General features: G+C 35.8%; 1 protein-coding gene across 3 annotated transcripts in view; it reads left to right on the top strand.

Moving 5' to 3' along the window:
• The window catches only part of LOC132555009 (glutamine--fructose-6-phosphate aminotransferase [isomerizing] 2-like), a 73240-nt gene that overhangs the window by 38688 nt on the left and 20568 nt on the right, over window positions 1-13984 (top strand). For all 3 annotated transcript variants that reach the window (XM_060219342.1, XM_060219340.1, XM_060219341.1), the window contains 9 exons: window positions 2908-3013; window positions 5239-5402; window positions 7078-7271; window positions 8284-8404; window positions 8968-9125; window positions 9546-9660; window positions 9810-9937; window positions 10792-10920; window positions 11386-11424. In XM_060219342.1, the coding sequence (XP_060075325.1) occupies window positions 2908-3013; window positions 5239-5402; window positions 7078-7271; window positions 8284-8404; window positions 8968-9125; window positions 9546-9660; window positions 9810-9937; window positions 10792-10920; window positions 11386-11424 (1154 nt within the window). The remainder of the gene's footprint in view (window positions 1-2907; window positions 3014-5238; window positions 5403-7077; window positions 7272-8283; window positions 8405-8967; window positions 9126-9545; window positions 9661-9809; window positions 9938-10791; window positions 10921-11385; window positions 11425-13984) is intronic.

Here is a 13984-nt window from a genome sequence, read left to right as displayed (position 1 = left end):
CATAAAGTTCATGTTCTGGCCCAAAGTGGTAACAACATACCCAATGTTGAGGTAGTTCATGTTCTGGCCCAAAGTGGTAACAACATACACAATGTTGAGGTAGTTCATGTTTTGGCCCAAAGTGGTAACAACATACCCAATGTTGAGGTAGTTCATGTTCTGGCCCAAAGTGGTAACAACATACCCAATATTGAGGTAGTTCATGTTCTGGCCCAAAGTGGTAACAACATACCCAATGTTTAGGTAGTTCATGTTTTGGCCCAAAGTGGTAACAACATACCCAATGTTGAGGTAGTTTATGTTTTGGCCCAAAGTGGTAACAACATACCCAATGTTGAGGTAGTTCATGTTCTGGCCCAAAGTGGTAACAACATACCCAATGTTGAGGTAGTTTATGTTTTGGCCCAAAGTGGTAACAACATACCAAATGTTGAGGTAGTTCATGTTCTGGCCCAAAGTGGTAACAACATACCCAATGTTGAGGTAGTTCATGTTCTGGCCCAAAGTGGTAACAACATACCCAATGTTGAGGTAGTTCATGTTCTGGCCCAAAGTGGTAACAACATACCCAATGTTGAGGTAGTTTATGTTTTGGCCCAAAGTGGTAACAACATACCCAATGTTGAGGTAGTTTATGTTTTGGCCCAAAGTGGTAACAACATACCCAATGTTGAGGTAGTTTATGTTTTGGCCCAAAGTGGTAACAACATACCCAATGTTGAGGTAGTTTATGTTTTGGCCCAAAGTGGTAACAACATACCCAATGTTGAGGTAGTTTATGTTTTGGCCCAAAGTGGTAACAACATACCCAATGTTGAGGTAGTTTATGTTTTGGCCCAAAGTGGTAACAACATACCCAATGTTGAGGTAGTTTATGTTTTGGCCCAAAGTGGTAACAACATACCCAATGTTGAGGTAGTTCATGTTCTGGCCCAAAGTAGTAACAACATACCCAATGTTGAGGTAGTTCATGTTCTAGCCCAAAGTAGTAACAACATACCCAATGTTTAGGTAGTTCACGTTCTGTGATTTATTACGTGTAATATGGAAATGCATGTCTCCATTAACTCTCTTGTATTTATTCAAGTTTAATACTTTGAATTCTCTATATTTAATCAATTTTTGTGAATTATGTGTATACCTTCTCAAACTTACAAGCTTAATCATATTTTACATTTACAGCATAAAAAGTAATAACAAATTTACTTTTAAAAATGTCTTACTGCAGTTAAAATGAAAATTTATTCATCAATACACTAAGCTGATTCTTGTGAAAAGAAAATGGCTGTTTATATTGACCAATGGGACGGCTGGAATGCTAATTAGCCTCTAACACTATGGGGGATGCTCTTAGTGACATATTCCTGGTCTGTTTACAAGCTTTTTTCAGTAAATACAATAATTTGATCAATTTGATATTTCCATGATATATCAGAGTATCTTGGTTAGCTGTGAAAGATGTGTCAAACTGTACATATATGAGCAACATTTCTATATGTGCCCAGCTGTGATATATATGCCCAGCTGTGATATATGTGCCCAGCTGTGATATATGTGCCCAGCTGTGATATATATGCCCAGCTGTGATATATGTGCCCAGCTGTGATATATGTGCCCAGCTGTAACATATACATATATATGCTCAGATGTAATATATAGACCTGCTTGCAACATATGTGCCCAGCTGTAACATATATGCCCAGATTAAACATATATGCCCAGCTGTGATATGCGTACCATGTTCACATTTAGTCCATTTTTCTCCTGCTTAGTGAGGCTTTACATCAGAATTACATGAAATGTTGCCTTTTAGTTTTGTTTTTAGTTGTGTAGTCATCCATCGTCTGTAGAAATTGGTTTTACATTTCAAAGTATAATTGATCAATTTGTATATAATTGATGTAGCCTGGTCTTTACCTATGGCTGTTGTTTAGAGTCACTCTGATTTTGAAATGTTTGATGTAAGCTGTGGTTTAAACAGATATTGTTTGTAACAATAGAAAGGATTGGTATAGAAGATCTCGTTATCTAATTCCTTCATGCTATAAATGTTTGGTTGGATTTTTAGTATTTTTATATTGTACTGAGTTACCTGTAAAGATGTTTGGCAAGTTCTGTATATGTTTAATATGATTAGCTTATTCTTTTGACACAATGTTGTATGAATTAGCAGATTTTAATGAAACTTGGGGTCCTGCGTTTGGTTAGTTCTATGAATATCTAATGAAGCACTGAAATGTGATTGGCCAATTGCATTTGGCAATGTTATGTCTTCTGAAGTAATAATATAATATTTTTTGTAGAATTTGAATAAGTTTAATAAATTTTCATTTCTATCTTTTTTTAACAGGCATACATAGTAATGCCAAAGTTTTTTTATCGTTTATTTCGTTTTAGTTGGGTTTTAGATATCTATGTAGGAAAGTTTTATCAAAGTACTCTACTTTTTGTAATATGTTAAATCTAGCTTTGTAACACTATTCTAAATGTCTTGTTGCTATTTTGATTAAACTGAAGCTTTTGCTGAAGAAAAGAGCTTTCTCTGTTTGTAAGACTTGCATGTTTTTGAGATAACTTCTCTCTCTCCTTTTGTAGTTGGCTAGGGACATGATTTTTCTCGGAACATATTGATTTCTTGAGAGTTTTATTTTATCAGAGAACTTATCAATACATACAAAGATACAGATCTAAAGGAGTCTTACTTATATGATAACTCCTGAAATAAACAAATGATTCCTTAAAAAATTGTGAAATGTTTTTATTAAGTTGAGACTTGTAAATTTGAAAGTTGTTTTGTTTTAATTTTGTTTCATAGCTAATATTTTAGAAGTTGCTTACTTATATCTGAATACTAAATACACTGTATTTTATGGAGGTGTTATTTTAACGTGTATCTGACCTTCACAGATCACCGTGGATATGTCGGACCCACTCAGAGGGTGGACAGCACTACAGAGTTCCACCCAATGGGCCCAGAAAGGGAAGTGGAGTACTTCTTTGCTTCTGATGCTAGGTAACACACTTTTAATTTTTTTTTCAGAGATCAATCTCAACCATAATTTGAAATTTTCTACTGTCCTAATCATGATGATAGTTACAAGTTTTGTGTACTTTTGTCACTAGTGTACCATACAGAAGCTTCCCACCCACAACCCACCCTCATACCTCTAACTATCATTCTGTTGCAAACTGTTAACCATTGTTCTCTAATTTCTAAATCATATGAAATAGATTTATCAATCTCTATGTACTATCAACAGTTGGTTTTATTAGATATTAAAAATTAAAAAGTTACCAAACCAGTGATTGATAGAAATTTCCTTTCACAATTTAAGACTGTAGAACTATTTGGATGTTATTTTCTCACAGCCTGTAAGTAAATATTTAATTATATCAAGTTTACAAAAATTAAGGAAGGAGAGCAGTAAAGAGTATTTAAAAACTATGTCATAATTTGAGATAGTGTAAACAGTTTTAAATTGAAGTCGTACATTTTAAATTGTCATGCATCAGGTTTATATTGCTGTATTAGCCATATCGCCTATCTGGTTAAACTACTAGACACTTGTTCAACATTAGTTACAATTACATTGCCAACTTTGACTGTTTATTAATTCAGTAAACAGATAAAAAGTACAGGTTTTCACCGCAGTTTCTCCACACTTTATTTTCTATCTCCTGTGTAAGTACTGACTTGGTTTTATGTATTCTATTCAGTCATGTTCGATTATCATCTGGTGATAGGGTAATGAATATTGACTAGTTTTAGTCTAATAATCACTTCTTAGTTACAGTGTAATAATTACTTCTTAGTTACAGTGTAATAATTACTTCTTAGTTACAGTGTAATAATCACTTCTTAGTTACAGTGTAATAATTACTTCCTAGTTACAGTGTAATAATTACTTCCTAGTTACAGTGTAATAATTACTTTTTAGTTACAGTGTAATAATTACTTTTTAGTTACAGTGTCATAATCACTTCCTAGTTACAGTGTAATAATTACTTCTTAGTTACAGTGTAATAATTACTTCTTAGTTACAGTGTAATAATTACTTCTTAGTTACAGTGTAATAATTACTTCTTAGTTACAGTGTAATAATTACTTCTTAGTTACAGTGTAATAATTACTTTTTAGTTACAGTGTAATAATTACTTCCTAGTTACAGTGTAATAATTACTTCTTAGTTACAGTGTAATAATTACTTCCTAGTTACAGTGTAATAATTACTTCTTAGTTACAGTGTAATAATTACTTTTTAGTTACAGTTTAATAATTACTTTTTAGTTACAGTGTAATAATTACTTCCTAGTTACAGTGTAATAATTACTTCTTAGTTACAGTGTAATAATTACTTTTTAGTTACAGTGTAATAATTACTTTTTAGTTACAGTGTAATAATTACTTTTTAGTTACAGTGTAATAATTACTTTTTAGTTACAGTGTAATAATTACTTCCTAGTTACAGTGTAATAATCACTTCTTAGTTACAGTGTAATAATTACTTTTTAGTTACAGTGTAATAATTACTTTTTAGTTACAGTGTCATAATCACTTCCTAGTTACAGTGTTATAATTACTTCCTAGTTACAGTGTAATAATTACTTCCTAGTTACAGTGTAATAATTACTAACTAGATTCAGTGTAAGTGTTAATTGTTAAGTTTGGTGTAAATTATTATTCTAGAAAGTGTCTGATTTCAGTGTAAATGATTACTGCCTAATTTCAGTGTAGAATATAACTCTAGTAAGAGTGTAAATGATTATCGGCTCATTTCAGTGTGAAGGATCTTGCCTAGTTTAAGTATGAATTATAAATGTCTGTTTTTGTTAAAGTGTGTGTGGGGAGAGGGGTATATAGGTATATATTAATCACTTTGGCTATGCTATGTGTACATATCACATTTTAAATGTTTAGAATACAAGATTGTACATGTATCACATGAATACATATCTATTTCATATTCACACCATAGCGTCACCAAACCAAGATCTACATGTGATTAAATTTCAATGGGCATCAGTTGAGGCTAAAGGTTAAAATATCACCTTTGACGTTGACTTTTGAAATAAAAAACTTGTGTGGAAGATATTTCCTGAACTCCTAAATGGCTTAACTCCTTAACAGATATAGATCAGATAGAAAATACTATAGGATGGGATATATTTTTGTGAGCCCCTACTAGGATGGGGGTATATATAAGCTCCTTCTAACTTTGTTTTTATTAATGGTTTCAGTGCCATCATTGAACATACCAACCAGGTGATATTTCTGGAGGATGATGATGTAGCTTCTGTAAAAGATGGCTCCCTCTCCATTCACCGTGTCAAACGTAGCATCGATGAGTCGACTGTCCGAGAGGTGATCACACTTAAAACTGAGATTCAAGAGATTATGAAAGGTAAATTACTACATCCACAATACTCCAGAGGTTACGATCACAACATTCACAATACTCCAGGGGTTATGATCACAACATCCACAATACTCCAGGGGTTACGATCACTACATCCACAATACTCCAGGGGTTACGATCACTACATCCACAATACTCCAGGGGTTACGATCACTACATCTACAATACTCCAGGGGTTACGATCACTACATCTACAATACTCAAGGGGTTATGATCACTACATCCACACTACTCCAGGGGTTACAATTACTACATCTACAATACTCCAGGGGTTACGATCACTACATCTACAATACTCCAGGGGTTACGATCACTACATCCACAATACTCCAGGGGTTACGATCACTACATCCACACTACTCCAGGGGTTACAATTACTACAACTACAATACTCCAGGGGTTACGATCACTACATCTGCAATACTCCAGGGGTTACGATCACTACATCTACAATACTCCAGGGGTTACGATCACTACATCCACAATACTCCAGGGGTTACGATCACTACATCTACAATACTCCAGGGGTTATGATCACTACATCCACAATACTCCAGGGGTTACGATCACTACATCTACAATACTCCAGGGGTTACGATCACTACATCTACAATACTCCAGGGGTTATGATCACTACATCCACACTACTCCAGGGGTTACAATTACTACATCTACAATACTCCAGGGGTTATGATCACTACATCCACAATACTCCAGGGGTTACGATCACTACATCTACAATACTCCAGGGGTTACGATCACTACATCCACAATACTCCAGGGGTTACGATCACTACATCTACAATACTCCAGGGGTTATGATCACTACATCCACAATACTCCAGGGGTTACGATCACTACATCCACAATACTCCAGGGGTTACGATCACTACATCCACAATACTCCAGGGGTTACGATCACTACATCTACAATACTCCAGGGGTTACGATCACTACATCCACAATACTCCAGGGGTTACGATCACTACATCTACACTACTCCAGGGGTTACGATCACTACATCTACAATACTCCAGGGGTTATGATCACTACATCCACAATACTCCAGGGGTTACGATCACTACATCTACAATACTCCAGGGGTTACGATCACTACATCTACAATACTCCAGGGGTTATGATCACTACATCCACAATACTCCAGGGGTTACGATCACTACATCTACACTACTCCAGGGGTTACAATCACTACATCTACAATACTCCAGGGGTTATGATCACTACATCCACAATACTCCAGGGGTTACGATCACTACATCTACAATACTCCAGGGGTTACGATCACTACATCTACAATACTCCAGGGGTTACGATCACTACATCTACAATACTCCAGGGGTTATGATCACTACATCCACAATACTCCAGGGGTTACGATCACTACATCTACAATACTCCAGGGGTTACGATCACTACATCCACACTACTCCAGGGGTTACGATCACTACATCTACAATACTCCAGGGGTTACGATCACTACATCTACAATACTCCAGGGGTTACGATCACTACATCTACAATACTCCAGGGGTTATGATCATTACATCTACAATACTCCAGGGGTTACGATCACTACATCCAGGGAAATATTGGCTTCATCAGTTTTAATTTTATTTGAATGTTTTTTCAACCCCTACAGGTAAGTTCTCATCATTCATGCAGAAAGAGATTTTCGAGCAACCTGAGTCCGTCATCAATACAATGAGGGGACGTGTCAACTTTGAGACAAATCAGGTTGTACTTGGAGGCATAAAAGATTTCATGCCTGAAATCAGAAGATGTCGCAGAATGCTGTTCATTGCTTGTGGGACCAGCTATCACAGTGCTGTAGCTGTAAGTATGATTGTCCTAGATTACTGCAAGTATTCTTAAAATAAGTCACAATTTATAACTGCGAGACAGTTTATAATTGTTTTGTGGGGTTGTCGGTAAAAATAGGTTTTACCTAATTTTCTCTCATTCTGCACACTTCATCATTTTGTGCCTCTGAGTCCCATTGTCCACTCTTAATGATTATCATCTTTGGATAGTTGTACCTCTGTTTTCTTCCTCCAACAGGCAACAGGTGTTACTATGCTCCCTTTACAAAATTGTCCCACCTTGTTCCTCCTCCCCCACCCTCCTCCCCCACTCCTCTACAAAATTGTCCCACCTTGTTCCTCCTCCCCCACACTCCTCCCCCACTCCTCTACAAAATTGTCCCACCTTGTTCCTCCTCCCCCCACCCTCCTTTCCCCACCCTCCTTCCCCACTCCTCTACAAAATTGTCCCGCCTTCTTCCTCCTCCCCCACCCTCCTCCCCCACTCCTCTACAAAATTGTCCCACCTTGTTCCTCCTCCCCCACACTCCTCCCCCACTCCTCTACAAAATTGTCCCACCTTGTTCTTCCTCCCCTATCCTCCTCCCCCACTCCTCTACAAAATTGTCCCACCTTGTTCCTCCTCCCCCCACCTTCCTTTCCCCACCCTCCTCCCCCACTCCTCTACAAAATTGTCCCACCTTGTTCCTCCTCCCCCACCCTCCTCCCCCACTCCTCTACAAAATTGTCCCACCTTGTTCCTCCTCCCCCACCCTCCTCCCCCACTCCTCCACAAAATTGTCCCACCTTGTTCCTCCTTTCCCCACCCTCCTCTACAAAAATGTCTCACAATGCTCCCCCTACAAAAATGTCCCTCTATGTTTTACCTTCAAAAATGTTTCGCAATATTTCCCCCTATTAAAATGCCATGCATTGTTTTCATCTTCCATCATCTTTTACAAAAACAATAGTTCTGATGATATTGTCATGCAGAATAGAATCAATGTTTTGTTTCTGTAAAGTCAGTTCTTGTTTTCTTTATACAGACAAGACAACTACTTGAGGAATTGACCGAGTTACCTGTGATGGTGGAGCTGGCCAGTGACTTCCTTGATAGAGATACACCTGTCTTCAGGGATGATGTCTGCTGTTTCATCAGTCAGTCAGGTAAAGCTAATAGAACAAAGTTCTCTCCCTTCACCAATCAGTCAGGTAATCGCCATTAGGACAGAAGTTGACCCCTTCATTAGTCAGTCAGGTAAAGCTAGTAGAATATAATTCTCTCCCTTCACCAATCAGTCAGGTAAACACGCTTAGGACAGGAATTTATCCCCCCATCAGTCATCCTGGTAAACACCATATGGACAGAAGTTGACCCCTTCATCATTCAGTTAGGTAAAGCTATTAGGACAAAATTCTCTCCCTTAATAAGTCAGTCAGGTAAACAGCATCTGCACAGAAATCTGTCCCTTCACAGTGAGGCAGGTATACACCATGAGGACAGAAGTCTGTCCCTTCACAGTGAGGCAGGTATACACCACTAGGACAGAAGTCTGTCCCTTCACAGTGAGGCAGGTATACACCACTAGGACAGAAGTCTGTCCCTTCACAGTGAGGCAGGTATACACCACTAGGACAGAAGTCTGTCCCTTCACAGTGATGTGAACAAGGTATGACATTGCCATATTGAGGTTCAGACATTCAAATGTGTGCTTTTTTTTTTGTTACAGGAGAGACGGCTGACACATTACTTGCTCTGCGTTACTGTAAACAAAGAGGTGCTCTGATTGTGGGAGTTACCAACACCGTGGGCAGTAGTATCTGCCGCGAGTCACATTGTGGTATCCATATCAATGCTGGACCAGAAATTGGGGTTGCCAGTACCAAGGTTAGCATCCTTAGTACATCATGAAAACATATGGTTATATATCGGTGTATTAACCACTTCGGCATGTAGCGAGAGCTAGATTTGAATAATTATATCCCTTGTCATATATCTAATTAAACAACCAAATTACCTCCCTTTTCAGGTGTCACCACATCAAAATAGATTCATCTGTGAGTTCGCTGTCTTCATACCACAAATTTATTATTGCTAGATTTTATCAGTTGCCATTGTCCTGGCAATGAAAATTGGACACATGTATTAATGTCATTTATTGTCACCTCGCAGTTATCTCCCTTTTCTTTTACATAGCCAGTTATCTACCTTGTTAAATGACATATATTGAAATAGGGCAGTTATCTCCCTTCTATGTTAATTCAACAGTTCTCCGCATTGTGATATGACATGCCTATCATGTTACAGGCCTACACCAGTCAGTTTATTTCTCTGGTTATGTTTGGTTTGGTCATGTGTGAGGACAGAATCTCGATGCAGGAACGACGCAAGGAAATCATTCAGGGTCTACATGACCTGCCAGGTATGTATGACTATTTTATGATGTGTTTCACAATATATTCTGATAAATTCTGTTTTCACACAAAACATTGTGATTTAGACATGTCATCCTACAACAAAACTCTGAGTTCTGCTATTTTTGTATAAAAATTAATTTATTGTACTTTCTAGATCTTATTAAGGAGGTGCTGGAGATGGATGATCAGATCCACACCCTATCCCAGGAATTGTACCAACAAAAGAGTTTGCTGGTGATGGGACGTGGCTATAACTTCGCTACCTGCCTGGAGGGAGCACTGGTTAGTACCTGATAAATTTTGTAGCTCTCAGTCTTACTATTGATGGAAGAAAAAGAAATTAAATATACTTATATGACCTGTCCATGTTACTTGTTACCTGTCCATGTTACTTGTTACCTGTCCAAGTTACTTGTTACCTGTCCATGTTACTTGTTACCTGTCCATGTTACTTGTTACCTGTCCAAGTTACTTGTTACCTGTCCATGTTACTTGTTACCTGTCCATGTTACTTGTTACCTGTCCAAGTTACTTGTTACCTGTCCATGTTACTTGTTACCTGTCCAAGTTACTTGTTACCTGTCCATGTTACTTGTTAACTGTCCAAGTTACTTGTTACCTGTCCATGTTACTTTTTACCTGTCCAAGTTACTTTTTACCAGGCCAATTACTTTTTACCTGTCCAAGTTACTTGTTACCTGTCCAAATTACTTGTTACCTGTCCAAGTTACTTGTTACCTGTCCAATTTACTTGTTACCTGGCCAAGTTACTTGTTACCTGTCCAAGTTACTTGTTTCCGAAAAAACACATAAAAAGTATTACCAGACTTATACTGCCCACAAATCTGTTGAGATCCATTTGGTGAAGTCTGACAATGGGGTAGATAACTCAAGGAGTTAATATTCTGTATTTAGTTTTGTTATATATGCCATCAGTGAATACCTTCTAAAGCTATACTCTATGTATCTCTCATTAGTCCCTGCAATCTGTGACTCAGTTCTTCAGTGTCCCTCTCAAAACTTTATGTCATTGTCATCATTATTTGTATCTTAATATGAGTATTTGTGTAGGGGTATCTTAGTATGAGTCTGAGTATTTGTTTGTTTTTTTTCTAATATGTTTCTGTTTTTTTTAGAAAATAAAAGAATTGACCTATATGCACTCGGAGGGAATTATGGCAGGAGAGTTGAAGCATGGTCCGCTGGCTTTGGTGGACAAAGCCATGCCAGTTATGATGGTCATCACCCGTGACAAAGTCTACTCAGTACGTACAGAACATTTCTTTGCAAAACTCAATCTTTTTCTTTCCTAAATCTGTTGGGGAAAAAAGGACAAATGGAAAATGACTGAAGATTCCTGAAAAGGTTGACATTTTATACTTGACCAGTAAAATGAGTATGGATGAAGGATTCGTGCCCTGTGTGGGCCTCAAACTTAGGATTGAGACCCTGACTGTGCACAAGTCAAAAATTGTCTTTCCTTATCAATCACATTACAATGTGCAAGCCATCAATAAATTAACACCATGTATCCTATACAGTAATGTTGTTGATCTGAAGGTTCCTGTCATATTTGTACCCTATTTCTATACACATATATGTTAGAAATTTTAAATTCTCAGAGTGTCTTTGCTAATAATTAGTGTTTTCTAATTCATCATTTATATATACATATCTTCATGTGTTGCTCTGAAGTTGATAGATTTTGAGTAAGATTTTTCATTTTTCAGAAATGTATGAATGCCCTTCAACAAGTAAAGGCCAGACATGTAAGTTAATCAACATTTCTCTTCATTAAAGAACATCCATAATTAAATATTGAAAAAAACTTTTAATTAATCAATATACAATAATTGATAGTGAAACAGAAAATAAAATATTCATCATGATATTATTGGAATATTTTTCTGTTGATATTTGCATCACATGTTATATTGCCTGTATTCCTTGTAATATTAAGTTTCTGTGATGTTTGGCTGTAGAAATCATATCACTTACAGCTGTTGTATACTTGAACAATTTTATGTTTTAAACCTATTACTATGAGTCTTTCTGTTAAACCAGGCCATAAATTTCCATTAAGATCAACTTGTTTCCCTAAAACTTTGTCGAATTTAGACTGACTGCGATAAAATATTTATGAATTTTTTTTGCAAACCGCAATATTATTTGATGTTGCCATTAAAGGGAGTATATTCAAGCCTTATGGACATTTTCTAGAAAATCTTTTTTCAGTATATTAAAAAATATTTCACTTATAAATATGAAAAAACCAAGAAAGGGAAATGGCCTTTCATTGTTCCTGAAGGATTGAAAATTGATCACGAAGAACAAGCCATTAGAAATATGATGTCTACAGCTGAACCAAACCAATCATATCAAAAACATACATGGATTGATACATGCATGTTTGTACATTTCTATGAATAAATGCTTGTTGATGTACTTTATTTTGAATATGTATATGCATGTAGATGTTGTAAATTTAAAACAAAATGTACTCATTCCAAATCTAGCCTGATATGAAGCAATAGCCTCACCCAAGTCATTTCCCCTTCCCAATAATTATTGCAGCAGCTGTAAATTTACTAATACTATATACAGGCTCTATTGATGTATATGTTTAGATTAAATGATAATATGCGTACCATACTCTTGTCATCAGAATATCTTATATCAGGGATAGTAAGCAATAGATTTATCTCTTGTCATCAGAATATCTTATATCAGGGATAGTAAGCAATAGATTTATCTCTTGTCATTAGAATATCTTATATCAGGGATAGTAAACAATAGATTTATCTCTTCTCTTCAGAATATCTAATTTCAGGTATAATAAACAATAGATTTATCTTTTCTCTTCAGAATATCTAATTTCAGGTATAATAAACAATAGATTTATCTTTTCTCTTCAGAATATCTAATATCAGGGATAGTAAACAATAGATTTATCTCTTTCCATGAAAATATCTAATTTCAGGGATATTAAATAATAGATTTATCTCTTGTCGTCAGAATATCTAATATCAGGGAAAGTAAATAATAGATTTATCTCTTGTCGTCAGAATTTCTTATATCAGCGATACTAAACAATAGATTTATCTCTTTCCATGAAAATATCTAATATCAGGGATAGTCAATAATAGATTTATCTCTCGTCGTCAGAATATTTTACATCAGCGATACTAAACAATAGATTTATCTCTTGTCGTCAGAATATCTTATATCAGGGATAATAATCAATAGATTTATCTCTTTCCATGGAAATATCTAATATCAGGGATAGTCAATAATAGATTTATCTCTTGTCATTAGAATATCTTATATCAGTGATAATAATCGATAGCTTTATCTCTTTCCATGGAAATATCTAATTTCAGGGATAGTGAACAATAGATTTTGGAAAAGAAAGCTAATTGTTGCATGAAATCAACCAATCAAAAACCAGTTAATCCTGTATATGTACACTTTATATATAATTTTTAACAGTTATTTTCAGCACCATGACTGATATAGAGCACTTGACTTTACCATGCAATATCAGTTTTCAAACTCACATAAACCAACATTACCAGACTATTCATAATTAACACAGTATCTATACAAAATCAGAAATAATAGAATTTTTTTAAGATTACTATAAAGGTTTGTATGAAATTCAAATAGTGAACAAGGTTTTGACTTATTTACACTGATAGTCATGATAAAGAACAATTTTCATTTCTGATTTATCTATCAATCCTTCCTGTAAACAATCTTTATTTTATTAGAATCACCGTGTTGTTTCTTTTGAAATTTTACTGACAAGATCAGTGTGAATCTTGTTGTTTAAATCACATTTTTGAGATTTATCCCAGTAATTAACAGGTGAGTGATATGGACGGTCACTGTTTTTTACCAGTAATTAACAGGTGAGTGATATGGACGGTCACTGTGTTTTACCAGTAATTAACAGGCGAGTAATACGGATGGTCACTGTATTTTACCAGTAATGAACAGGTAAGTAATACGGACGGTCACTGTATTTTACCAGTAATTAACAGGTGAGTGATACAGACAGTCACTGTATTTTACCAGTAATTAACAGGTGAGTGATCTGGACAGTCACTGTATTTTACCAGTAATTAACAGGTGAGTGATACGAACGGTCAGTGTATTTTACCTGTAATTAACAGGTGAGTGATGCAATGATTACTGTACAAAGTTTTTTAATACTTTCTTTTTTCTTTATATTCAACTATTTCCCCCAAAAAAACCTTACTTAGGGTGTCTTTTCTAGATTAATTTTTTTATTGTTATGTTTTAGGGAGAACCTATCATTCTTTGCAA

This window comes from Ylistrum balloti, unplaced genomic scaffold, assembly GCF_031769215.1.
Source record: "Ylistrum balloti isolate Yb309-2 unplaced genomic scaffold, AGI_CSIRO_Ybal_v1 Utg370450, whole genome shotgun sequence".
NCBI lineage: Eukaryota > Metazoa > Mollusca > Bivalvia > Pectinida > Pectinidae > Ylistrum > Ylistrum balloti.
The sequence above is the reverse complement of the archived record's forward strand: the minus strand, read 5'-3'. Positions and strand labels throughout refer to the sequence as shown.